Source organism: Corvus moneduloides, chromosome Z (assembly GCF_009650955.1).
Source record: "Corvus moneduloides isolate bCorMon1 chromosome Z, bCorMon1.pri, whole genome shotgun sequence".
NCBI classification, from domain to species: domain Eukaryota; kingdom Metazoa; phylum Chordata; class Aves; order Passeriformes; family Corvidae; genus Corvus; species Corvus moneduloides.
In genome coordinates this window covers 3,002,344-3,027,537 of record NC_045511.1, presented here as the reverse complement: position 1 = coordinate 3,027,537, position 25,194 = coordinate 3,002,344, and the positions used below count along the sequence as shown (strand labels likewise).

At 40.6% G+C, this 25,194-nt stretch overlaps 1 protein-coding gene across 5 annotated transcripts in view; it reads left to right on the top strand.

Annotated features, from left to right (window-relative positions):
• Positions 1 to 25,194, top strand: part of MAST4 (microtubule associated serine/threonine kinase family member 4) — a 286,627-nt gene that overhangs the window by 94,461 nt on the left and 166,972 nt on the right. For 2 of the 5 annotated variants that reach the window (XM_032095429.1, XM_032095427.1), the window contains exon 4: positions 19,399 to 19,473. The exons of 2 other annotated variants lie outside the window; for them this stretch is intronic. In XM_032095429.1, coding sequence (XP_031951320.1) covers positions 19,399 to 19,473 — 75 coding nt within the window. Of the gene's footprint in view, positions 1 to 3,158; positions 3,228 to 19,398; positions 19,474 to 25,194 lie in introns of those variants that run through there. One more of the 5 variants, XM_032095436.1, reaches the window with a different exon arrangement.

Here is a 25,194-nt window from a genome sequence, read left to right as displayed (position 1 = left end):
AATTTTCTTGGTTTTGTCAATCAATATTATTTTCTAAGTCAAGCTATATGATTAATGCAGAAAAATGGCAGTTGAAAGAGAAGAAAAACTTCCTAAATTTGTGTAATTGTCCTGAAAACTATCTTCTACCATGTTTCTTTGCAGCTTTAAATAAACATGGACTTAGCAGTATATATCTAAATTGATTCTGAAGCTTCCTTTGCATTTAATCAGGTCAAATGCTTCATTTATAGGGGAGGAAAATTTTTGGCAAAATTTGAGGTTGATTACTGTAGTCCTAAAATAATTTTGCCTTCCCTGATGGGGGGGAGGAAAAAACAGTTTCTTTTTCATACACTATACATTCATACACATTTTATTTTGTGGTGCATGTACAACTGGACTGTGCCTTTCTGCTACAAGTGACGTGAAGGAATCTGTGAGGCATTTTGCTGTATTTTATATATATAAATATAAGGATAGTTACATATAAAATGTTTCAAAGAGCATGGATTTTCCTTCTCAAACACAAATTCTTCCATACCATGGTCTTATCTACCATGGTTTTGATAGTGAATATAACTGAAATAATAATCTGAAAATAATGAAAGCCTCCAGAAAATAACAGCAGGCTTTACCCATTTTTAAACACGAAGATGCACTTTTGGCAATAAATAAAGGGATCCATAAATTGTGAGAGAATTCAGTGGATGCTTGCTTTCTTTTATGCAAACCTCTGCCTTTCAGATCCTTTCAATACACCTTTATAAAATGCAGCACAAGCCTAGGAAAATGCCACTTCTAGAATTGACTGTGAACGCACTTCTCACTGAAAGATAGTTTTATACTTTTCTATTTGGGATTTATCTCATCTTCCACTGGAAGGCAGTCTTCTCTTTGTTTCATTCTTCTGCCTTCCAGTATTATTTAGTAGCTGTACCAAATATCTTCAGCATATTGCAAAACTTGTGATACTTGCACTCTGTCTGTAGTTGATAGTTTCTTCATGCATGTACATCTGTGCTTTCTCTGCCTATAATCTTTTCTGTAAGTTGTCCTCCTGTGAAATTATAGCTGCTGTGATACTTGAGGTGTTTTGTTAGATCGTGGACTTCGCGCATCTGTGTCTGTCAGTGACACATTTCTTGATGGTACAACTTTCTTGTGCTGTTGTTCCAGTAATGACCTCTGACCTAGATGGCATAGGGTACTTTTAATTCATACATATACAGTTATATATAGTTAGATAGGTTGAAATGATGGTTGGACCAAAGGTAACTACACCTCAGTATTACTTCCTTTAATGAAACTGATAAATTGAGCATTGAGAGATTTTGTATTTCAGTGATTAAAATAAAACTTGTGCAATTATGTATTTAGATTGGGTGTAAAAAATGCAGACAACCTTGCAGCTGAAACCTGCAAGTGTGTTGTGAGAGACGAATGGTAAGGTGTTGCCTCTGACCCTTGAAATGTGTCAGTCTTTGGTTAATTAGTATTTGCCACCCTTACTGGAAGTGTGTAACAGCAGCATTTAAATCGTCATTCATTTGCCTGTGTCATTTTTGGAAACAGAAACACAGAAGAGATAGGATGTGAGGACACATGGATGTGAATGATTGGGATAGACTTTTAAAGTGTTACAAGAAGAAAGAAGATGACACTTCGGAATGGAAAAGGGAAAACAGGAATATTGGGAGGAACCCATAGGAGATAATGTAACATTTTTCCCTTCGTTTCAAGCAGGTGAGAGATCTAGTCACTTTTCAGTTTAATTCTGTAAAGCAAAAAAGGTTTTCACTGGGGTCAGCATGCTGCTTGAAGAGATGTTACTCTTGAAAAGTTAATTCAGGATGGATGAGTAATGTTTGTTACAGAGGAAGTCAGGATGGTTGCAAACCCCCTTCTGGCCTACAAATTTGTAAATCTATCAGCGTGTTTGATATTCCTTGTCTCCCTCTTGTGGAACTGGAATTTTGATCAGTATGAGCATCTCCTTTCTTAACTAAAATACAGCTCTAATCCTGTCACTGAAGTCTGTGATGGCTAAGTTTTAAGCCGTTGACCGAATGTGATGGATGCAAGTGGAGCTGGAGACACAGAGGGATAGGGAAGGGGAAACATGTTTAGTTAATGTCAGTATGTAACTCAGATAAAAACTGTTTTTTTAGAATAATACAGTTGGGAGTACCAGAGAAATGTAGCTTAATGGGAGTGCCGAAATAATATTTTTTTGATTGTAACAAGTGTAAAACAATAATGTTAATGCATTTCAGTCATATGAAGAAGAGTTGAGGGTTGGGGGCAGGGAATTCAGCAGCCTTTTCTTCTCTGTTCTTCAGATAAGCTGTTACTGCTCAGTGTTATCCTTTCTGCAATCCTTTTTTTTTTTTTTTTTTGATTCTAAATGCCTTTGCTCCTGGCAGGTTTTACTACTATGGAATGTACATGGACTGCTTCTGAAAATGATGCAGTCTGACAGGAAATCAATATTTCTTTTTCATACTAGATTTAAGGGTGTGATTGTCATAGTTCTCATCTTAAGACTGTTAATGGGTGAATAGCTAATAGTATGGTGACAGCTTTTTGGGGGGGGAAAAAAAAAAATCAATGGTTTGTTTAACCAGCAGCTTGGCAGATATGAAAACTCCACTACCGTTCCACTCCTTAGAATCTGTGCTTTCAGACATAACCTTTAAGGATCTAGCACCTAGTTTTTGACGGAGACGGGTTTTCCTTGCACCATTCGGATCAGCTGAGCTGATGAGAGGCCCTCGGGCGACAAGCCCAAGGTCACAGCCGGACCTGCGGTGCCTGCACCCCTGAGACAACCCCGTCCTCTCTGCGCGGGTTCTCCGCAGCCTCACATGGGAATCCCGTGGGGCGCGGCTTCTTACGCGGTGCCGTTATAGCACTACTGCAGTTGCCACTCTGCAAGTAAACGAAAACTCGTTGTTCGTGGCTTTCGCGCCCCGAATAGCCCGGATCGCAGCCGGGGCGCGGCGGCGGCGCGGGCGCTGCGGGAGCGGCCGCCGGACTGCGCCCCGAAGTTGGCGGGGCGCGCACCTCGCGCGGTCACGTGCGGCGGCGGCGCCAATCGGCGCGGGCGTGATGTCAGCGCTCGGCTGCTGCGGGGATGCGGAGCGGGGTCCGGGCGGTCCGGCATGGCCAGGCGGCGCCGCGCGGCGTGAGGGCGGCGGAGCGCCGGCATGGACGAGCCGGGCATCCTGCGGAGGCGCGGGCTGCAGGTAGGGGCGGGGCGGGGCGCGGCGCCCGCGGGGCGGCCCGCGCTCCCCGCAGTTGGGAAGTTGCCCTCCTCACCTGCGGCGGGGCGCGGTGCCGGCGGGCGCGGCCGCGGGGGGACACCTGTGGGCGGACGGGGCGCGGCGGCGACCGAGCTGCCCGGCGCTGGGGCGGGCTCCGGGCTCGTCCGCGGAGCCGGCGGTGCAGCCCGTTCCCGGGCGCTTCCCGGGGAGCCGCCGAGGCGGGAGCAGCGGCGGCGGCGCGGTTTTCCCCGCCACCTGCGGTGCGGGCCGGGCAGCGGACGGGCATTACCGGGAGGGTGGAAGTTTGGCCGGCGCTCGGCGCTTCGGGCGGCTGCGGCGCACTTTGTTGAACGGCGGAGCGGGCGCGTCTTCCCGGGCGGCTTTGGGCTGACTTTTCGGCTGGCGTCCTTAAACTCTAGAAAACACCGTATCCCAAAGGGAGTGAGGGTTATTGCACAGTGTTGGTACCGTATATTGTTTGAACCCAAGACTCGAACCGTATGCCCTCTTAGGATAATGCATGAACCGCTCAAATAATTACATATGTACATATTTGTATACATATGTATATTGGTGGAGAGTGTATCAGTTAAAAACATGTGACTAGAGCCGAATAGAGGGGTGTAGTTACTTTTTTAGTATTTCACCAAAATGGAGCACCACCTCAAACTACATCATTACGGCCCATTGTTCAGAAAGCCCCTTTGCTCAAGTAGCTCTCAGCAATGAATGTACTTCCTTTCTTTTGTTTTCCTCCACATCTGCAATTTCAATGGGAGGAGGGTGAAAAAGAAAGCCTCCATACATTTGGGATCGTTATTCTTAAGTAATGTAAACCCCGATAAAGCAGTTAACATGCACTGAACTTGCACAGTTCTGAACTTTTTGGGACGACACCCTTTCTGATCAGTGCTTTCAACTTGGTGCTGATCCAGTGTGACAGTTCCTGTTAGACAGATGTACACAAGTAGAATCTATAGCACATGTTGTTATGGAGCATGCAGAAGTCCTGGAATTCTCTTGGGCCTCTTAAAGAATCCGTTAGCTTTTCTTCAACTCCTTGTGTGATAACACGTGCCTGTGGAAAGCGAGTAACTTTCATAAAAAGATTTTGATACTTTAGTTGGTCCTTAAATCCTAAATATTTTCTATTAATTGATTGCCAAGTAGGAAGGAGAATCTCTGTTGCAGGCTGAGACTGTGGATGACAGCTTTTAAAGGATATAAAAGTTCCAAGAGGTAGATCTTCATAGTGAAACCGGATTTCCTTCTCTTAAACCTGCTCTAATCCATTTAGTAGTGTAAACCGGATTTCTGCCTTTTGACAAGAATTGAACAGCAGTCTGGTCTGATTAAGGGATAACTTAAGCCTCTGTGTTAAAGAGGTGTGTTGAGTTCTGCAGATGTTATTTTATTTTCTATAACTTTAACAAAGCAATTTTGAATTAATACCAAAAACATTTCACGGAACTGCTTACAGTCACCTAAGAGTACTGAAAGCTATACAGTAAATAATTCCAGTACCAGAGAGGCATATTCACACTTGAAGTGCATGCAGTTTTTGGAGATGTGTACTTCATGATTGTCCTTAGAATCTGGTCCTAGAGTGGAGAAAATCAGCCAGTGGTCAGAAGTGTTCAAGTTGACATGCTATCATTTAGAAGAAAAAGAAGATGGGAGGGGGAGAAATGCTGTTTACATTCAAGTTGTATTCATTAGACCTTTAAAGTGAATCCATCTTCATATAGTTCTCTTGCTCCCCTTATGTTCTTCCATTGCATTGTTTCTATCTTCATCTGCAGAAGAGAGACTGGTACGATGAACTTGTGAGCTAGGAAGCGCATTTTGTGACAAGGGGTGTAGCTGCTGTTTAAGTTCTGTTAATAAATATCAAGTGTCTGAGTTGTGTGCTTTGGTGACCTTTTGATTTTATAGTACCTTCCAAAATAGTGACTTGGTTATTTTATAGTGGTAGTATATGTTTTTACTAAAAAATTAAATAACTCTTACTGTCTTTGTTTTCTGTGGGAGTAATCCGTGTATTTTGTCTCTTCTTCTTTTTCGTATGTTATTGATACTCTCTTGTAAAGGTTATTGATTATATTCTGAAAGGGATTAACAAAAAAACCCCAAAAAATCAAAAAATCAAAACACCCCAAAAAACCTCACCATCAAAAAAGCCCCAAACAGAACCCCCCACAGCAAACCCCCCCCCCCCAATAGCAAAACAACAACCCCCAAAAAAACAATGGGGAAAAGGAAAAGGACATTTTCTGAGTGAAGACTGTTCTGAAATACCTGTGATCTTCAATATAAAGTCAGATAATTTCATATGACTTTTTCAGTTCTGTTGGTTAGAAGTAGAAATGATAAAAGCAGGTAAATCTGCTTAAAAGCTGTGTGCTTTCTCAGGCAAAGGTGCATTTAAATTAAACCAAAGATATAATGATAAATAGCATATGCGTAAATGAAAAGCCAAGTTGGTGTAACTTCTGGGGTTTTTTTTCTATGTACACAATTTGCTTCAAAGCTTGATTTACAGGACACACAAACCATTTCCTTTTAGACGGGAACCTGATGTAGTTGTGTTTAGTGCCTTGTACCATCGTGCTATGTTCAAAAAAAGCCAGGAAGCAGCTTGAATTGAATCTCAAAATATAAGCCTTAAGTAAATATGCAGACTTGGATAAATCTTGTTTTGGCTTGATATGTAAAAGATTTTTCTGTTGCTCAGGCTTCTGAGAGAAAATGAGCCTTTAATTTGTTGCAACCTGAATACATACATCTATTGAATCTTACTACAACCTCTTTCTTGTGTCCAGTTACTTATGTTGTTTGTATTCATAGAAGAAAAAAGCATCTGAATCTGTAGTATGTGCTCCTTTTCAGTGATGAGATTCTGAAGGTTTAATTGCGAAGAACACTTTTTTTGGTAAGAAACCTCAGGATAAAATTGACCACTTCTTTCAACTTCTAAGTTTTTAAAGTGCAATTTAGTATGGATTGAAATAACAATTTCTTGAAAATAAATTTGAAAAAGGTGAAAACAGCTAATTACTTCTTGCACATTTTAATTACATTCTTAATTGCAGTCTGCTAACAGCCTGTGTTTGTAGTTGCTTGACCAAGCAGTGTACTTCATACTGCCTTAAACCAACAGCTCTGAACCCACACGATGGTGGGCAAAGGTAGCGTGTATTTCCCTGAATCTGTAAGAAGGATATGGGAGTGTAGGAGAAACCTTTCTGCCAGATGCAGCCAGCTTCAGTGATGCTTCCAGTGCCGATTAAGCATTCACTTTGTCAAACAGATGCTTTGGGCCTTCACTTTTCCTTGTGCTAATTTCACTTTGCCTCTGAGTGGCTGGTAAACAATGTCTTGTAAATCTTCGGGTAATTACATGAGCTTTCTTAATTAGACTTACAGACAAATTGACCAACATCAGGGAAACCAGCTATACATGAAACCTCTCAAATGTCAAAGAAAATGCTGTGTTTATTTCTTTTCTTGTCTCTAGGTATATATACACAGCTTTTTTTCAATGCTGGAAAATTTTCGTAGGGAATCTAATCCTTTAAATTCAGGATGACTGCGCTGCATTGTTTACAGCTATATGATTAGAACCAACATGGAAAATTCCACTTGAAAATCTCATACATGCATTGATTTGAGGGGGGAAGGGGGTGAGGTAAAAATAATTTAATCACAAAATTCAGACTTATTACTGTAGAAATGGAAGTAGGCAGTGTAAAGGGAAATGTGGTGTAAATGGAGAGGTGATATTTTTGTGGAATTGAGGAAATCAGTTTATACCAATTCCATATGTTTCTAGAAAACATGGCAAGGGGCACTGTAACCTTGACTACTCCTTTCTTCTCTCTTCAGTACAGAAAAACACTTCTTTTTGTAGATAGATGTTTTGAAATTTGGTACATAAATTGTCCAGACCTTTGCAAAAACTCAAACCTTATGGATTTTTCTAAGTCCTTGCTTATTGGCTCAACTGAAAATGCATTCTTAGAAATCAGAAAGAAAGGAAAGAACTTCATGGAAAAAACGGCCTTATTTGCAGCTCCTAAGCAGGTGACATTTCTTTGGAGTAGAAGGTTTAATGAAATCTTTCTGAAAAAATGAAAATTGACCTGTGAAGTAAAAGGATCATCTTGGAAGCCACACTTTACAGCAGAGGAAAGGAAAGAAGTACACTGTAACCATCTCTTTTCTAAATGCAGTTCATGTTTGGGAATGTGTTTGTTGGGTGGTCTGCTGAGGAAAAAAATGATAAAAGTTGGAGGATATTAGTTGGAATTTGGCCTGGTGTCTGTTGCAAAGTGAAGAAAAAAGGGTGGAAAAGTCAATCTTACAGATCTGGTTTTGGAAAGGTTCTTAATTTTCATTGTTTTGAATACCGTATGTGTACATCGGTGATCTCTAGGCAAGAGAGACCTAATCTATTGTTTCTGCTGGTGTTTCTGTATCGGTGGAAATGGTTTTACAGTATCAAAGGGGAGTTGTGTAGTTATGTATCAGGTCTGATGTATCTCTCTGCCTCTCAATGGGTGTGTGGAAGAAAAAGTTTGTGGAGGGCATGGAACCAGAGAAGATTAAAAAAAAATAGTTGCAGTTTGCAGGTTCCAGTAGATTCAGATTAATCAGTTAAGAAGTAGACAGGATATAAGTCTTCCGGGTGTTGTATGGGAACAGCTGTGTGTCTGCACGCTGCATTCATCCGCTGCTTAGCAGTTGTGCCCAGTCCTGCCTAAATCGTACCACACTTGCAAGCTAAACTTCTCTACATTTACTAAAACCTAAAAAAAATTGAAGTGATTGAGGTACTCAGAGCTACTTAAATTGTGATACTTGCTCTGTCATTTTATGAGTTTTTTACATGAGCAAAATACATAGATGTAAAATGCAAAAAACCCCCCAAATTTTGTATAACCGTGGTAATTTTTTTTTTTCCTGTATAGAGCCATATTTATTTTTGAGTCGTTCTATACACTGTTATAGAAAACAGGGCATTTTAGGTAAAGAGGTGTGCAAGTTAGAATAGATGTTTTCTTGGCTTAAATAGTGATAGGCAGTGATAGCTACCTTTAGAAAGCAAAGGACCAGCCTTCCGAGAGAAGAGACACTGAGATAAGGAACATTTTTCCTCTCTTTCCTAGCTGTCACTTGTGCAGGCCTAATAGAGTGTACAATCTCTTGATCAGTTAATTCATCTCTATTTTCCAGACATTCATGCATTGTTACATGTTTGTCACGTCCTCTAAAATGCTTTGTGTCAGACATATTTTGCTATTATTTGAGCTGTGAAAGCTTTTCTGAAAGGATTTTTTTTTTTTTTTCCCTCTGTCTTTTCTATATGTTGTGGACACTTATCCTGGAGTCCAATATCAAAAAAAGAAAAAAAATGAAAGGAGAGCCCCGTTCTGCATTCAGAGCTAAAATATTTGGCAAGGGGCCGAACTTGGTGTCTGTAGCCCATGTCACAGTTCTTACTAATACCTTCTGATAATTGTAGCAACATTTCTTGATAACGTCTACAATATGTCACAAATCTTGTTTTATATTGGATTTGGAAGGCAAAACATAAACTTAACATTTCTTTGTGTCAAATCCTTTGGTGAGCTCAGTGGTAGAATCTGTAATGATTTGAACTGATCTCAGTTGCGTTCTAAGGGTCATAAAATAAAGCGGCTTTGGCATCCTCTGTGTACTTGTTAGCTCCTGTTTCTGAGTCACTTGGCTTATTTCCAAAATCTATTCGTGTGGGGTTTTTTTTTTTATTTTTTTTCTTTGCCTGTTTTGTTGGTAACAGTAGGAATAATAGCTGCGTGAAGGACAGTAGCTTATTAAACCAGGATTTTTGTTTTAAAGTTCTGTGAAATGTCCTTGGGTTGACAAATGGTTTTACTTACTTTGTCACAACTAATGAAACTAGTAATTGTCTGTATTTTCTTTTCAAATTTTTTTTGTAAGATGCTTCCTTTGAGTTTGATGCAGTTTTGATTGTGATGCTTCTTCATGTGTCATATTTCTTACAATGATTTTAGGTTTGTTTTCAGCAACTGATACACTACATTTGCTTTAAAAGTCAAAAGTTTTAGATTTGTTAAGTTAGCGGTTTTCTCAAAATTGCCCACAGGCTTTGAGATGCTATTAATTCGTTCTATTAGATTGAAGCAATACTTGCTTCAAATTGCTTGTAACAGTACCAGTTATTCATTTGAACATTAAAATTACATAAAAATCCATAAGTTATTGTTATGATCTCAAAGCAGAACACTCAATACTGCAATTTTGTAATTGTTTTTGGTCTTGTTTTCTTGGCTTTACTTTTTCGCCTATATGTGTAGCACTAACTTCTGCAACCCTAACTGTATTCTCTGTCGGATCCTTACTTCAGCCAGTGTAAATCAGAACAACATTGTTTCCTGTCAGCAACTCATGCTTTCTGTAATCTTATTCAATGACTTTGTCTCAGTTTCTAACTTGTGTTCCTCTTGGACTCCCTGTGCCTCTTCATTCAAGTCCCCCTTGATTTTAGGTCTAAAGTTTAGTGCTTCTCAGTGGCATACAACAGCTGGGATTAGAGACGAAAAGGATGCTTGCACTCAGTGTCTGTGCCCTTGAGGAAAATCAAGCTCTTCAGAGACTTTAGTAACTAAACTCCAGGTTTTTACAGTGCATGTTTTGTTTGGAGTATTTTGTCCTTTTTTAAATTCCTTTGTTTTGTATATATATGCTTGGCTTAGTTTCATAACACTTCCATGACATCTGGTTATCCTCCCCAGCCAAGACACTATTTCAAAGCAATGGAAGGTGTGCATTGAAAAGTATTACAAAATGGATGATTTTTTAAGCATTGCTATCAGAAGCAGGAGATCCAATTTAGCAGCAGTATATAAAAAATTCCATCCTTGTCTAGGTGCTGTAAAAGAAAATGTCGTAAGTTATCAAATTTGAAGAAAATGTTTTAGTAATCAAAGTTACAGTCTAATTAAACTAATAGATGGCCCTTGGTTAGAAGATGGTCTCGTGGTGATTGGTAGTTCCTGTTAGGAAAAAATATGTGTTTTTCTGAATTTCACTTTCAGCTGTCTGGAGCCTGGAAATAGTTCAGAATATCTTCACTGCAGAATTGACTGAAGTGCATTGATATGTTTTGTGGAGATAACGTCATGTTACAATTCTTCTGATTGTATTTTAGCCCTAGAATGCTACACCTTGAAGTGTGCATGTTTTTGCACATGTTTTTTGTATTTGAATATTCTTGGTATTCTCTATAGATAAGTAATGCTATATCAAATACAGAAACATATCTGAAGATGTTTTTCAGCTAATGTAGATTCCTCTCTTGTCCACAGTGTAACTTTCTCTATGTGAAAAGTAAGGAAGACGTGCTAAAAAGTGTTATGAAGTCTGTGCTGGCTTTAACTTCTGTTCTGAGTTCTTTTGATGTGAAAAGGGGTTTTTTTACGTATTTTACCACTTTGCTTTAAATTATGCCACAAGAAGAATACCATTTCAGTTGCTCTAAAAAAGCCCACTTGTACACAAGTTGTGCAGATACATTAGGGGAATTTAGCAGTCAGAATTTGTGTGCAGAAGAACCTGGAAGTATTCCCCAAACTCATGTTTTCTGAATACAACACTCCAGGCACAACTGGAAAATTTAGGTTATGAGTGGAAAATTGATTTTAGGACTTCAGTGCCACTTGGGAACACAGCTTTCTAGTTTTAAATTACTTCAAATTTTTTGAGGTTTTAGTAAATGTTGAGAAGTGCAATAAAGGAAGGAATAATATAAATGAAAAATTAGAGCAAATGTTTATGATGAGGGTTAGAGCTACATTTCATGTTACTCTGATTCTATATTCATGTGCTGTTCTCTTGCAGTTCTTCAAGACAGAGTAGTGTGTTTGTGTTTGAACATAAAAGATTATCACAGTTTATTTGGTGTAAGCAAAGTCTAATAATGCACCATACTTGATCAGTATCAAGTATGGTATATTATTATTATACTGACAATGATAAATAGAAGGCTTTAACATTCAAACATTTATAGTGTTTTCATATTTGTCACTTTTGCCATCAGTATTTGCTCCTGTCTGGAAGCAACAGTTCAAAATTGTTCTTAGGTCAGGGTGGCCAAAATCTACAAATTTTTTGGGTTGGTTGGCAGCAGAGAAGATCTGAGGTAGGGAGTATCATGTTTATGACTTGAGGAGGGGCTGTTACTGCATTTACATGCTTTGTTTTGTGATGGTGATAAGACATTTAGTCGTTAACAAATGTATTTGTAAGAGATGGCTGCAAAGACCTCATTGTATTTGACCCTGATCATCTGAAGAGACCAGTGCTTGCTAAACTGGAGCAGCATCTTGACTGACTGTTGTTTCAGTTTAATTTCCCGAATAGTAGTTGTCTTTCTTGTCCATGCTCTTAGGACCCTGCATAGCTTTACCCCTCATATTTCCGCATAGATTTTTTTCATGAGTCTTTGGAATTGTTTTATGTTGCATGCCATTTGCCTTACCACTAATGCCAACTTTGTTTTTCTTCTTTTTATCTTCCGGCTTTCTTACATTCTCCTTATGATCGCAGCAAAATGCTAGTCTTATCTGATTGAGATTTCAGCTCAGGACTTGCATATTTTTGAGCATTTGTGACAAGACTTTGGGAAAACTGATTCTGTCTCATTTTTTATGGTGTTCAGGGGTTTTAGAATAGAATCACAAGAGAACAACCACCTTTTTTGTGTGTGCATTTTGTTTTCTCCATTTCTGTTCCTGTGTATTTATTTGTGTTTAGGGCTGATGTCTTTTAGTAGTTTCTGTAGCACGTTATGCCCCTTCCTTTATTTTAACAATAAGAATGGAACCTTCCAGTTAGTGTTTTAGCACTGCTGCAAAACACAGTAGTGTATGCTTTTTGATTGCCTGTTCACCCTAAAGACACCTTCAATTATTTCAATATAATTTCTTTTTGATGTGGAGTCTATCTGACAAATCAATACTAACCTCTTCTGATGCTGAATCTCGTAATGCTGGTCCGGCTTACAGGTTCATGATGTGTTGTTTTCCTGTCTTAAGGCTCTCAGGAGATACATGGAGAAGATTCAGTCACTTTTAAATGGATGAGTTTCTGCAAAGGAACCAGTCTAGAAAAAAGATCTTATTTAAAGCGCCCATTTTTCATGTGTCTTCTCTCTAGTACCATTGAGGAAGTAATCAATGAGGATCCTGTCAGAAATTAGTTCTTGCCCTTTTCTCCTGCAAAATGGCCCAGTGTTGTTTGTTTAAATGCTGTAATGATTGTCTACGTAGAAGCAGATGTGATTAGGGAGAAGAGGGTAGTGCCATAACTAGGAGTGTTAATGGGAGAGTGTCTGGCACACTGATGTGTTAGACTGCCAGGCAATTTCAGCACACATGGTAGTTACACATTTTTGTTACCCAGAATTTAACATCTATGGCTGTGCTGCAAGAATGGGATACAGGAAGTTGCCTGAGATGAGTATTTCCTCTGCCAGTACTTACTGTTGCTAACAGCTTAATTGATGCAAGATGCAGTCCTGGCCTTTGGTTTGTGTTCTATTTAGGAGATAACTTTCAAGGGTTTGTTTTCTTACTGTTCAAAATTGAAACTACATGTGTTGCTTTTTATTGACGTGATTTTTTGCCTTGGCGGTAAGGATTGTCAGATGTACCATGATGTGACATTGTTTGTCAAATAACTGACAACTTGCAACTTTTTTAAAAATTCCGTAACTACGTAGAAATCTTTGTTGCTTAACTGTGCTTTTTCTTTGCTGTGAGATGCCTCTGAAGCAGAAAGAGCTTTCCTGATCAGCCTGTAGAGCTTGGCGCAGAGCCTAGTTAAGTATTACACCGAAATTCTAAATTTGGGGTGGTGGGGATCGGCAAGAAATGAAGATCTTACTAGTTAAAAACCAAGCCAAACCACCACCCCCCCCCCCCCCCCCCCAAATCCCAAAACATTTCACACTTCCTTGAATCTAAAGCTGAGAGGGAAGAACTGTGTATTACAATTTATAACTTGGTCCTGCCCCCACACTTGGCACACTGAATTGCCTACTGTCAATTGCTCAGTTTTACAAAAATAAGTAATTTGAATTCAGTGTACTTTGAAGTCATGGAGACTGTGATGCAGGAATATGCTATGTTGTTTGTTACCTCTTGCACCAGCACAAGGGCTTGCATACATTTTTGGCTTACACTATATTGTCAGAAAGGTAAGTTCCAAGCTTCTGAACATTTGCTGGAGTTGTTCGTCTGTGCCTAAATTGATCCTCATAGTTTTGTCATCAATCTGTTGCATTATTTGCATGTCACTTTGAGTGATTCAGTTTTTCCACACTGTATATCCTTCAAGTGTTGGTGAGTTTTCAGTATCACGTCATGTAAGCAGAGTAGGTTTTGCTATCTAGTTTTGTGAGTTTTTGTGGGAACAGAATGTGTGCAACCTCCCTCCCTCTCTGCACGTCTCTGCTACCTCTATCTCTTATGAAGTATAAAATTATTTCAATCAGTTAAATTAATCTTTATGAGAAAAAGGCCCCCAGTGCCTGCAAAGACTACTTTTTTCCCTTCTTCTTAATTATGAAAAGCTGATTAACCAATCTGCACCTGTAATACTGAAAATTTGAAACTAATTTACCTTTTGAGTCTCCCTAGATGTTTTGTTTTTTCCTCCTTCCTAGTGTCATATTATCGTTGAAACAGGAATAGCATTTCATTATCTCTTTGGTAAGTTGAAACACAGAGGAGTTTATTTGTACAAGACTGCAAGGCTACTGGTGACCTTAAATTTACTGATTGGGGCTTGTTACCATGAACTCATAACCATATAACAGATAGAATGTAATAGAATAAAACAAAGATGTCAAAGTTTTATCTGCTAATACAGTTCAAGCACAAAGTATGAAATGATTGTAACATCTGGACGGACCTTGTCTAATCACCAGTAGCTTCTACCAAGCAGATACCTGATAGAGATGGCCTCACAGATCTGTTCAGCAGGTAACCAGTGCCAGGAAGCTGTGCATAGGAAGAAATGCTAATGCTGATGTAGTATGCTGACTTTCAGAGTGGTGTCATATAATTAATAAAAACGTAGCTGGGTAATATGGTGAATTAGTGTTGCAATTATGCTATTGAAGGTTTTAGTAATGTGAAATGACTTGATTCTGTAGCTATCCCACAATATTTACTGCTTTCTTCGCTACATCCTAAAACTATTGAGCAGTCGGAAATTGAATGGTGTTTTTTGTTGGTGGTATCTTGGCCCCTTTGAGGCTAGAAGGAAAGAGAAAAATCAGACCAAACACATCACATTCTAAACCATCATTTTTGTTTCTAATTTTCTTATTTGCTTTGTCTTTTGTTGTATTTTTGCTGTACTCTCACAGCTGTATTTACATAGCCCTCCTAAATAGATGAATGATAACAGGGTAGCATTTTAACTTTGTTTTACATTGCAGTAAAAAGAAAGAAGAAAGGAATCTTCAGAACATTAAAACATATACAGTGTAGTGGTTTAGTACTTGAATAGAACAGCTGCATCTAGAGTGAGACTGTGGAACAGGAGGTAGATTGCCACGTGTAAAGAAAAGTAACAAAAAGTTAAGATACAGTCTTAGCTGTGACAGCGGGCCTTGGCCACAAGCTTTGCTGTAGCTTTTGCTAAACTCAAATGCCAGGGTACTCAGGCTGTGCTGTTGGACACTTAAGGATGTGGCAGGGACTTGAGTCTTGGGCGCAGATGTATTTTGAGATAGCCAAGGGCTAGTCTTGGGGGAGGAAGCACGTTTAGATAGATCATGGTTTGAGGGTGTGTGTAAGGAGGTATTCTTCAGTATGACACTCATTAATGTAAAAGCATTGAAATAGCCTCATCGGCATTAGGATTTGCCCAGCTTGATGTGGATGGAGTTGTTGCTGTGAATTATTTTTCCTTCAGTGCTAAATATTTGCAGATCTGTCAAGGACCAGCTGTGGTGAATTCAACTCCTCTGTGTGGAATTTCTGCCACTTTTTTCAGATCCTGGTCTGGCAGCTAATAAAAATGGAGAGGGAAAAAAAGGGCTCTGTGGCCACTTCAGTCTGGAGGTAGAAATCTCTTCAGATAAGACCACGTGCTTGTGTCACTTGCTGTTCTCACTTGCTTGTCTCTTGATACTGCCATTTTCATGAGAACAGCCAAACAGTAAATGGTAGCTGCTCTTTTTGGAGCTTTTGGTATCAGTATTAAAGCTTGTACATTGTTGAATTACCTACCAGCCTCTGAAGCCAAAAAAACATATTTTCTCCTCACAGCTGTTCTCAGGCTTCTGTGACTTCAGAAATAAACTATGTAATAATACACACAATACTTATTGCCTTGTCTGTGATGCTTTTTTTTTTTTGTGGGGTGTGTGTTTTTGGTTTTATGTGTTTGTTTTTTTTTTTTTTTCCCCCCCAAGGTGTGAGTTTCCCACAAGATTATTTCTTGGATTACTCGCCTGTTGTAGCGGGTTGGGTTTGTAACCTCATCTTCATCTCTAGGACCATCTCTGGGAGCATCTCTAGGAACTGAGGTGTTCTCCTTTTCCATTTGGAGCAAAAGTCCTCATCACTTCCATCTCTCCCTGTTCAAACTTCTCATGAAATTACAGCTGCGTCAGCATCTGCTTATCTCAGCGCAGGTACTTTTGCTCACAAGCACGAGTTGAACACTCCACCCCCCATATCTTCATGAAATTATAACGGGTACTCTGATATATTATAGCTTCACAACAGAATCTCAGCTTTAAGCATCTCCTCTTTCTCTTCCCTCAGGTTTTCAGCTCTTCACAGCACAAAAAGGGTTAATCTCACCTAGGCCTTGCAGCTGGAATGTGGCTTATCACTGTCGGTCACATGAGCTCTGTGGACAGCGGTGCAGCTTTAGCTGATCTTGGCCACACTTGAGAGGGGGGAGCCGAGCCGCTCCGGCTCCGGCTGCCCACAGCAGGGCTGTGGGGGGGTTCCGCGGGTGGAACAGGGCCCATCGGCTCCAGGATGGCCGTGGCCCGGCCCAGCCTGGCCTGAGCCCCTGCACGGGGCCCGCAGCCACCTGTCCCAGCGCCGGAAACGAGACAGAGAGGCTCTGCCTCGGAGTTTCCTATTCTGAAGTGTGCATCACAGAGGCGGTCGCAATTTTAAGTGGCTTAAAGAATTGTCCGTATTCAAACTAGCCAGCTGACAGGTTCTATCAGGTCACAGAGGAAGCTGTAAGCACTCCTTTGCAAGAACATCACTTCCGAGACTATGCTAGCTAACCCATGACACCTGTTAAATGAAATAAATTTCTGTCTCTTTCTGCTCTCATGCCCATTTTCTACATGCCATCTAACTAAAATACCTTACCACAGAATTATTTAGGATCCTTCAGTTTTTCCTTTAGCTGTCCTTGTTGATGTGAATCATGTTGGCCTTTGCAAGGAGATAGTTTTCCGACTGTAGTTTTATTATATCAACTTATAGTTGCAACTAACCGATTCCTCTCTAAAGGGCATTCAGCCTTCAAGGGTATCATGGATCCACTGTATGTGCTTTACTGGTAATAGGGCATCCACTCTGAATGCATAGTCTTTTCAGTGTGTAGATGATTTTTTAAAATTTTTTTTCTTTTTATTTTTTGCTTTTCAAGTGAAAGATTGCTCTTTCTCTGTGACATTGACCTTGGTTTGTCTGCCCTTAATAGACAGTCCTGTATGGAACAGTACCTACAGCTGACTTTGGCAGAAGGTTTCTGTTTTTATCAGCTGAAATGCAATACTGAGGAACATGATGGTCTGGTGCAAAACCCGTATGCACACAGTCTAATGTCTCCAAAGGCCTAAAATACTCTATATTGAACTTTCCCATAGTGACAGAACTGGCTTCTTTGGAGCTTTTTCAATCTCTTATTGATCTCAGTTGAACCTTCACATGTCCTGATGGTAAACTTTCATCTCTACATGGTGGGACAGTATTTCATCAAGTCTACCCATCTGATTATTTTGGGCTAGAAAATGAACTGTTAATATATCCTGATTTAGAATGTTGTACTGCTGCATCAGCATGGGTGGTGTCATTGAAGGCACAACCCACATAAACGTTTAATAGTCTGAACTCTGACTTTCCTTTGTCACAGGAGTAATCACATCAATATAGGTATACATTTTTGCTCCCAAAATGGTATTGGTACTGTATTGGGATTTTTCCATGTGTTAGCTGTGTTTGTCCCAGCTCTCAATTGCTTCTGAAATGTATTCTGAAGGAGAGACGGGAAAGAAAGAAAAATGCCAGTAAGAGAAGAAGAATTCCAAGTTTCTCAGTTAAGTAAAGGATCCCATGTTAAATTGGTTAATAATATGGGAGAAGGTAGGGCCTCTGAAGATCAGCACTTTCTTTTGCTAGCTAATGTCCTGATTATTCTGACTACCATTGTTTCCAAGCTGTGATAGAAAGGAGACCCTTTTCAAGCATCCATTGTTAATATTAAATTTTATGTTAGATTATAATAGGAAGGGCATTGGGAAATTTTAAGAAGAAATCGTTAAAGGAGAAATTATAAGGTCATCCAACCCTAGTACCTACTGCTAATTTTAGTCGGTTACACCAGTAATTTAATGGTGTGTTACCAAATGACATTACCACCAGCAGAAAAGCCCTCTGTTTAATAATCCTCTGTTGGATAACTGCTTCTTCTGTAATGCTGGTTCTGTTAATTAGAGCTAGTTAGCACTACTACTGTTTTGGATTTGGTGAATTATGATGTAATCTTCCAAAGGTGGCTGTAATCTTTGATTATTTCCACCAAATCTTTTTGAGTTACAGGGCTGGTTCTGTTTGCATGGTGTCATGCTAAAAGTAGAAGTTTTTTTGTTAAGGAAGTATAAAAACTACTTTTATAAAAACACTTTTTGAAAAACAAGTCTTGAGATCTTGAAAAGTACTTGCTGAGTTGAGTAGCATTGTATTTTCATTTAAAGTAACCTGTGAGTATCTTTTCAGAAATAGGAGCAGGTCTGTCTTATATTTGTGAAATATTGTGACTTCTTTTTCAGAGAAGACTCTTACGAGAATTGTTTATTGGTTCTGAAAGAAAAAAGAAAAAAATAGAAAGTAAGAAAGAAAAAAAGAGTCTTACAAATTTTCATCCTCTGACTCCTGTGATTTGGAGCAGGCATTTCACCCATATCTTCTCCCCTTCAGACGCATACCTGAAATAGCAGACTGTAGAGTTCATACTTGCTACAGCAATGAGGGGCTTTCCAAATTGGAAAGTTTGTGGAGAGATTAAGACAGAGTATTTAGAGTGTCTTGGGGAAGAAACTAAATGTAGGTCTTCTGTCTCCTGGATATTAAGCAGGTAGACGGTTTTGAAGCAGTATCTCATATCCTGGAAAAATCTCTCGTTGTGTTGCACATGTAATGAAGACTGTCATGTTTCAGGTTTTTTTTCAGCTGAATGCTCTTTCAGGTTTTGCTTTCTAAGAGAAAATACTTACCTTTTACCCGTGTGAGCCTGGTCTTTCTGTTTTCTCAGGCAAGGACATTAATCTCTGTTAGGTAAAAGTCTCTAGAATATAAGGTGATTAATGAAGGTCTGGGTGGAGAATGTGAATCTAGAAAAATCGTATTTTCCTACAGGAGATTCTGATGTTTATGTTAAAGCATAAATCCAGTTGGGTGGATGGCTAGTGGGTTGGGGCTTTTGTGTGTAACTTTGTAAGTTGATACAGAAAATGTAAGATAATATTTATACTTTGGAAAAGTGAAATGAATGTTTAACTTTAATGTGTGTATTTAGAAGTGGTCACGTATACATGTGTGTATATGTGGATTTATAGGACACAACATCATCAAATGCTTGTGAATAATACATATATAAAAGCCTTGAGAGGCTGTCTTTTAAAGCAAATGCTTCATTTTCTTTCTGATATTTGTAGAGTGGTATTACTGAAATTGATTTAATAAAGCTTTTTCAAAGTTAGTGAAAATACAGTTCAGTTAAATACTCTCCCTCTCCCTTCTCCAACATCCTCCATTCCATCCCCTCCACGATCCATTGCCCCCCTTTTCTCTGTTTTTCCGCCCCTTTCTTCATTCACTGTCAGGAAGGGATGCCTCAGAAGAGTCATTTCAGCTCAGCACGCCACCGTCAGAGACTAGTGGAACCATCAGCTACAAAAGTGAGTGCTTTTATTGAAGGACCATTTCTAAAATTGAATGTTGTGTCAGCAGAGGATTTGTTGCTAAAGAGAAGCTCTTCTATGTGCTTGGTGGGGAATTTAGTTATTTTTACTCATCTGCAAGTGATATAATCACTATCTCTGAAGCTGAACTTCAGCACTGAATTGATTCCTACTCAAGTGCAGCAGTTGTTTAACTTTAAAAAGTTGGGCGGAGATTTTTTTTTGTATCTGCAAAGTGTAATAGAAACTGTATGAAAAGTTCCACTTTGCTTTTATCAGTTTGTGTGATGTCTTTTTGTAAATCCATGTGCAGTTCATTTGTCTCATTCTTAAACAAAAGGCTTTAATTGAGTAAAAAATTTGGCAGGGATATGAAAAATAATCAAACACTTTATTACCAAGCGTTATGATGCAAAAAGAAGTTTCAGAGTAAAAAAATAGACTGTCATCAAAAGATGATATGAGCAGATACAATAGCAGTTCTTGCTAGTTTGTAACGCTGTTCCACCTTTTTAAAGATGTACTCGGAAAACTTGATAGGCTCAGTGAGGGTGATGTTATTATGGAATTTTTAATAAAACGTACTGTAGTGCATATTTTAGAGCATTGGTGTTCATCTGTATTTATTTTGTGCTACTTTTTTGTGAGAGTCCAGGAAAAAAGAAACTGTGTATCTATTACTACCACTGCCTGGAAATCCCGTTTTTTACTTTATTTGAGATATTGCAGGATTGATTGCAGTATTTACATACAACTTTTGATACAGGTTGAAGTAAGTCTACAGTAGCTGTCCTAGTCATGAAAGAAAGGCCCCAGTTTTATATTTTGCCTTACCTTCTAATTAGAATTCCAAGCACTGTTGTCAGACTGATTCTTTCTGTTGCTATATGTGTTCATTCATTAGGTATTAGTAATGTTGACTTTTATTGTTTCTTTCAGCATGTAACAACATTATCAGTACTAAGATAGCCTTTTGGGGATCTGGGGAAGGGCATTTTGGGGTTTAAATAAGCAAGAGTAAGTGAAACACACACATGCATACATACACACATACATATATATCTATATATATGTCAGCCCGTTCTCTTGACCAGCTGCTTTCTGTGTGCATTACTTTTTACTGGAATCACTCCAAGTAATTACCTCAATGTGTAGAGCCTCAATGTGTAAAGGCAGCATGTCTACTGAAATGCAGTTCTGTGGACATAAGTGCGCTAGGTTTTGCTCCCTCCTCTTGCCTAGTTTTCCTGCATTTTTTCACTGTGCCCAGTGCCCTGCTGTGCCTCTGGATATACTTTGTCAAAGGTAGGTGTGCTGTCAAAACGTCAGTGTGGTAGCTGCAGAGTAACCTTAGTGTTTGCTCTTCTGTTTTGTTTGGGACAGAAGGACCAGAAAAAGTCTTGGCTGGTTTCTAGAGTCCTAAGCCACTGTCCTTTAGTGTCTTTGCTGCTGGGGGAACATCCTGATGCATTGGGAGTAAGTCAGCAGCTCAGCATCCAGAGAGGGGCTGTTACCAGAGACCACATCATGCTCCACCTCTCCCCCTACAATGACTGCCAGCAGTTTCAGAATGACCATCTGCTTAGAAAAGACTTTTCATTACATAGTAAGAACATTGTTCTGATTGAGTGTTTTGTTTTGATTAAAATGTGTCTGAGGAGAAAAGAGAGGAGAAGAGGGAAGAGAAGGGAGAGGAGGGAAGAGAAGAGAGAAGGGAAATAAGAAGCACTTCTTCAGTGCCGGTGGGAAAGAAGAGAAAAACTGCAAGTTCATAGTTCTCTGTGATCTGCAGGTCATTCACGTAATCTCCTCCCTCGCTGTCCTGGTGAAAATCTGGAACAGTAGTCTTCTGAGTCTTGTTCTTTGGTAACATTTCACTGAGTGGACAGTACTCACACATGGCAAGCCTATAAAACTAACAGGTAGCTGTACCCAAGAGAAGACAGCCATGCCTTCTCTTCCTTTTCTCTGGTACACATTTCTCAGTGAAGAACAGATGCCATGCTTTATGTCCTAGGTATATATGCCTTTTCTTATCACCACCCTTGCTGTGTTCTTGAGATCAACTACATCTGGAAGAACTGTACATCCCTGGTTTGATTGAGATGATTTGAAGTATTAATTTCTGTTTGTTTCCTGCCTCTTCCTACATGCCTTTTCCCTTCTTTTGTGTGTGGGTCAAATGCAGGGACTTGGATGATGTGCTTTGGGCTCACACAATCATGGAATTGTAAGAGTTGGAAAAGGTCTCAAAGATCATCAGGCTTAGCTGTTTACCCAGCATCATATTCACCATTAAACCATGTCCCCTAGTGCCATATCTGCACGTCTTCTGAACACTTCCAGGGATGGTGATTCTGCCACTTTCCTGAGAACCTTGTTCCAATGCCAGACCACCCTTTCAGTGGGGAAATTGTTCGTAATACTCAGTCTAAACCTCCAGTGACACAACTTGTGTCTAATACCTCTCTGGGTTTCAAGTCTGGGAAATGTCATGTTAACCTGTGGTCAGACCCCACTCAGGTTGGCCCAGCTGATGGAATGTAGAATCTGGATTTGGCCTTGGCACCTCAGCAGAAAGTTTTGGAGTAGGGATATTGGCCGGTGATTATAGGACAAGGTGGCATAGTTTGCTGCTCTACATGGGACATATCCTGAAAGTGAACATAAGAGGTGTGAGAAGGTGGTTTTCATCATCTTTTCTCAGGGATGTTGGGGCTGTACTGGAGTACTGCTCCATGGACTGAGACTACTCAATAAAAGGAAGGAAGGCAGATCTGTCCTGAAGCAGGTGCTACAGCTGATTGTGTGCTGGTTGGAGGAGGAACCCTGAGCAGATTTGGGGAGAAGTATGGCACAGTGCACTGTTTAACAAAGGTGGGGGCAGCACTGTGTTCTTCAAAGGCTCATCTGTGTTCCAGGGACATGCTTCAGGCAGTGTGAAATTATCAGTATTTGCCACTCAGATCACTCTGAAAATAGAGTAGGGAAGTGCTGTTAGCACAGAGCCTCTGAGAGACAAACTGCATCTTTCCTTTGTATTCCTGCTTGCACTTGAAGAACTATTGTTTTCTGTCAGTCACCTGCAGTCTGCTTCAAGTCAGTAGGAGTGTCGTCAGAATCCGTCTTTCCTGTTGTGCGTCATGACCACCCTTACCAGTAGTTGCTGTGACAACCTGACCAACAAGCACTCTGCTTGAAGGAATCCCTTTGCAAAGCAGCTGATGAAGAAAGCCCGTGACTTTCTCTCATGGAGTTGTAATTTGCCTGGGAAAGTTGAACTCCAGTCATCTCAAAAAGCAGTTGTCTCCCAGTCCTACCAAAGACTTAAGCTGCATACTACTTGTCCCTCTGCAGACGTACCTGCTGCAGTGCCTTTTGACAGCCTCCTCTGCCACTTGGGCCTACAGATCATTGATCATTCATTCTTGGGCTGTGGGGGAGTGAGAATGCTCTCCCGATCAAGACTAGGAACATGGGTGAGAGTCAGTTATGTAGGTAATTCCAGAGCAGGAAGCTGTAGAAGGGCAAGACTGGCAGAACTTCTCCAGCTGCTTGTTTTGTCACACTCATTCATTGCCTCAGAAAGAGCCGCCAGTTGTTCCTGCTGGTACAGGTGCACAGAAGCCTCATGGTCTTGTGGTTATGCTAAAACAAGGACTACTTTGCCTGCTTTTAGACCAAAGATGGCAAATTGCCATCAACAAATCTCACATGCTTTTCTATAAGCTTGCTAATTCAGCTCTTCCTAGTTTAAAAAAGCACACCACACATAAACACACACACACATGAAAAGATCCCCACAAAAACCAAACAAAAATCCAAATCAGACAACCTTGTTACTTTGAAAATGTTGTTTTGTGTCTTGGCACTGTAAAGACTGGTAGGATCCCTTTTATTCGTTTTGCCTTCCTGTGCAGCAACTGTTTGCCCAGGTGGCAGGATGTAATGGAAGATCAGGCTGCACAGTTTGCAGGGGCTGTTGCCTGTATCAGGGATGCTATTTGGGCTTGGGGGAAGACCATCACAAACTCGTAAAGGAGTACTGTTTTTGTGCCTGCATTCTGCTGGGCTTTATCCTGGCATTTCATTCTGCATGTCCTGAGCTTCCTGCATCTGCCTCCTAACCTCGTGATTATGGGAGAATGGTTGTATTTGGGACACTTGGAAGCAAAGCAGTGTGTCTCATGAGAGCACCAGCAGTGCTGAGTGAGTCAGAGGACACTGAGGTACAAATTGCCCAGAAGATCCTTCACCTGTGGTCAGCTGACTGTAATGATTTACTTGTGTCTGCTTGTCCTAGACCCTGATGAAGTGTATTTCTGGGTCAGTGACTTGGGTGACCCAAAGCAGCAAGGGACATGCTGTGTTGACTTAGTGAGACTGATGTTTCCTGAGGGGAGAGGATCTTGGCCTGCCCTGTCAAAAGAACGTAAACTCATGTTTGTTCTGATGCAAATCAGGGAAAGCTAAACTTCAAACAATTACACAATCATAGTGGGATTTGGATTGGAAGGGACCTTAAAGATCACTAGTTCCAATCTTCCTGCCATAGGCAAGGATATCTTCTGCTAGACCAGAGCTCCATTCAGCCTTGAACAAGTCCAGGGATGGGACATCTACAAGTTCTCTGGCCAGCCTGTTCCAGTGCCTCACCAACCTCACAGGAAAGAATTTTTTCCTAATACTCAATCTAAACCTGCCCTCTTTCAGTTTGAAGCCATTACCCTTTGTCCTCTCACTACATGCCCTTGTAAAAAGCTGTCTCCATGTTTCTTAGACTCCCTTCAGGTACTGGGTGGCTGCAGTCCACCTGCAGGTCACCTTGAAATCTTCTGTTCTCGAAGCTGAACAATCTCAATTCTCTCCACCTTTATTTCACAGGTCAATATCCTTACTGTGCTGAGGACCTCAGAATGGAACACAATATTCCAGGTGGGGTCTCAGCAGAGCAGAGGGGCAGAATCCCCTCCCTGGCCCTGCTGGCCGCGCTGCTTTGGATGCAGCCCAGGACACGTTTGGCTCTCTGGGCTGTGAGTGCCCATGGCTGGGTCTTGTCCAGCCTCTCACCCACCAGCACCCCCAAGTCCTTTTCAACAGGGCTCCTCTCAATGTGCTCATCCTGAAGCTTGGTACTGGAGGTTGCCCTAACTCAGGTGCAAGACCTGATGAGTTAAACCTCATGAGGTTCCCGTGGTCCCACTTCTCTAGCCTGTCCAGGTCTGTCTTGATGGCATCCTATTCTTCAGGTGTGTCAACTGCACCACTCAGCTTGGGGTCATTTGCAAATTTGCTGAGAGTTCACTTGATCCCTTTTTCTCTTGTCATTAATGACGATATTAAATAATGCTTAAGGACCCCTGAGGGACACTGCTTGTCACTGTCCATTGGGATTCTGAGCCACTGATCACCACCTTCTGCGTGTGACTGTCCCAACCAGTTCCTTATCCACATAACAGTCTACCCACTGCACCCATTAAATCCATCTGTCTCCAGTTTAGAGAGATGGATGTTGTGGGGGACTGTGTTGAAGGCCTTAGAGAAGTGCAGATAAATGATACTGGTAACCCTGCCCTGGTCTGCTGAAGTAGTCATGCCATTAAGACAATGTGATGTATAGAAGACACTGAGACACAGGGGATTCTGACTTCTCTGCTTGACCTGCTGTGCCGGTTTGGCCAAATTTAGAAATATATCCTCTGAGAGAAGGCAGGTTAC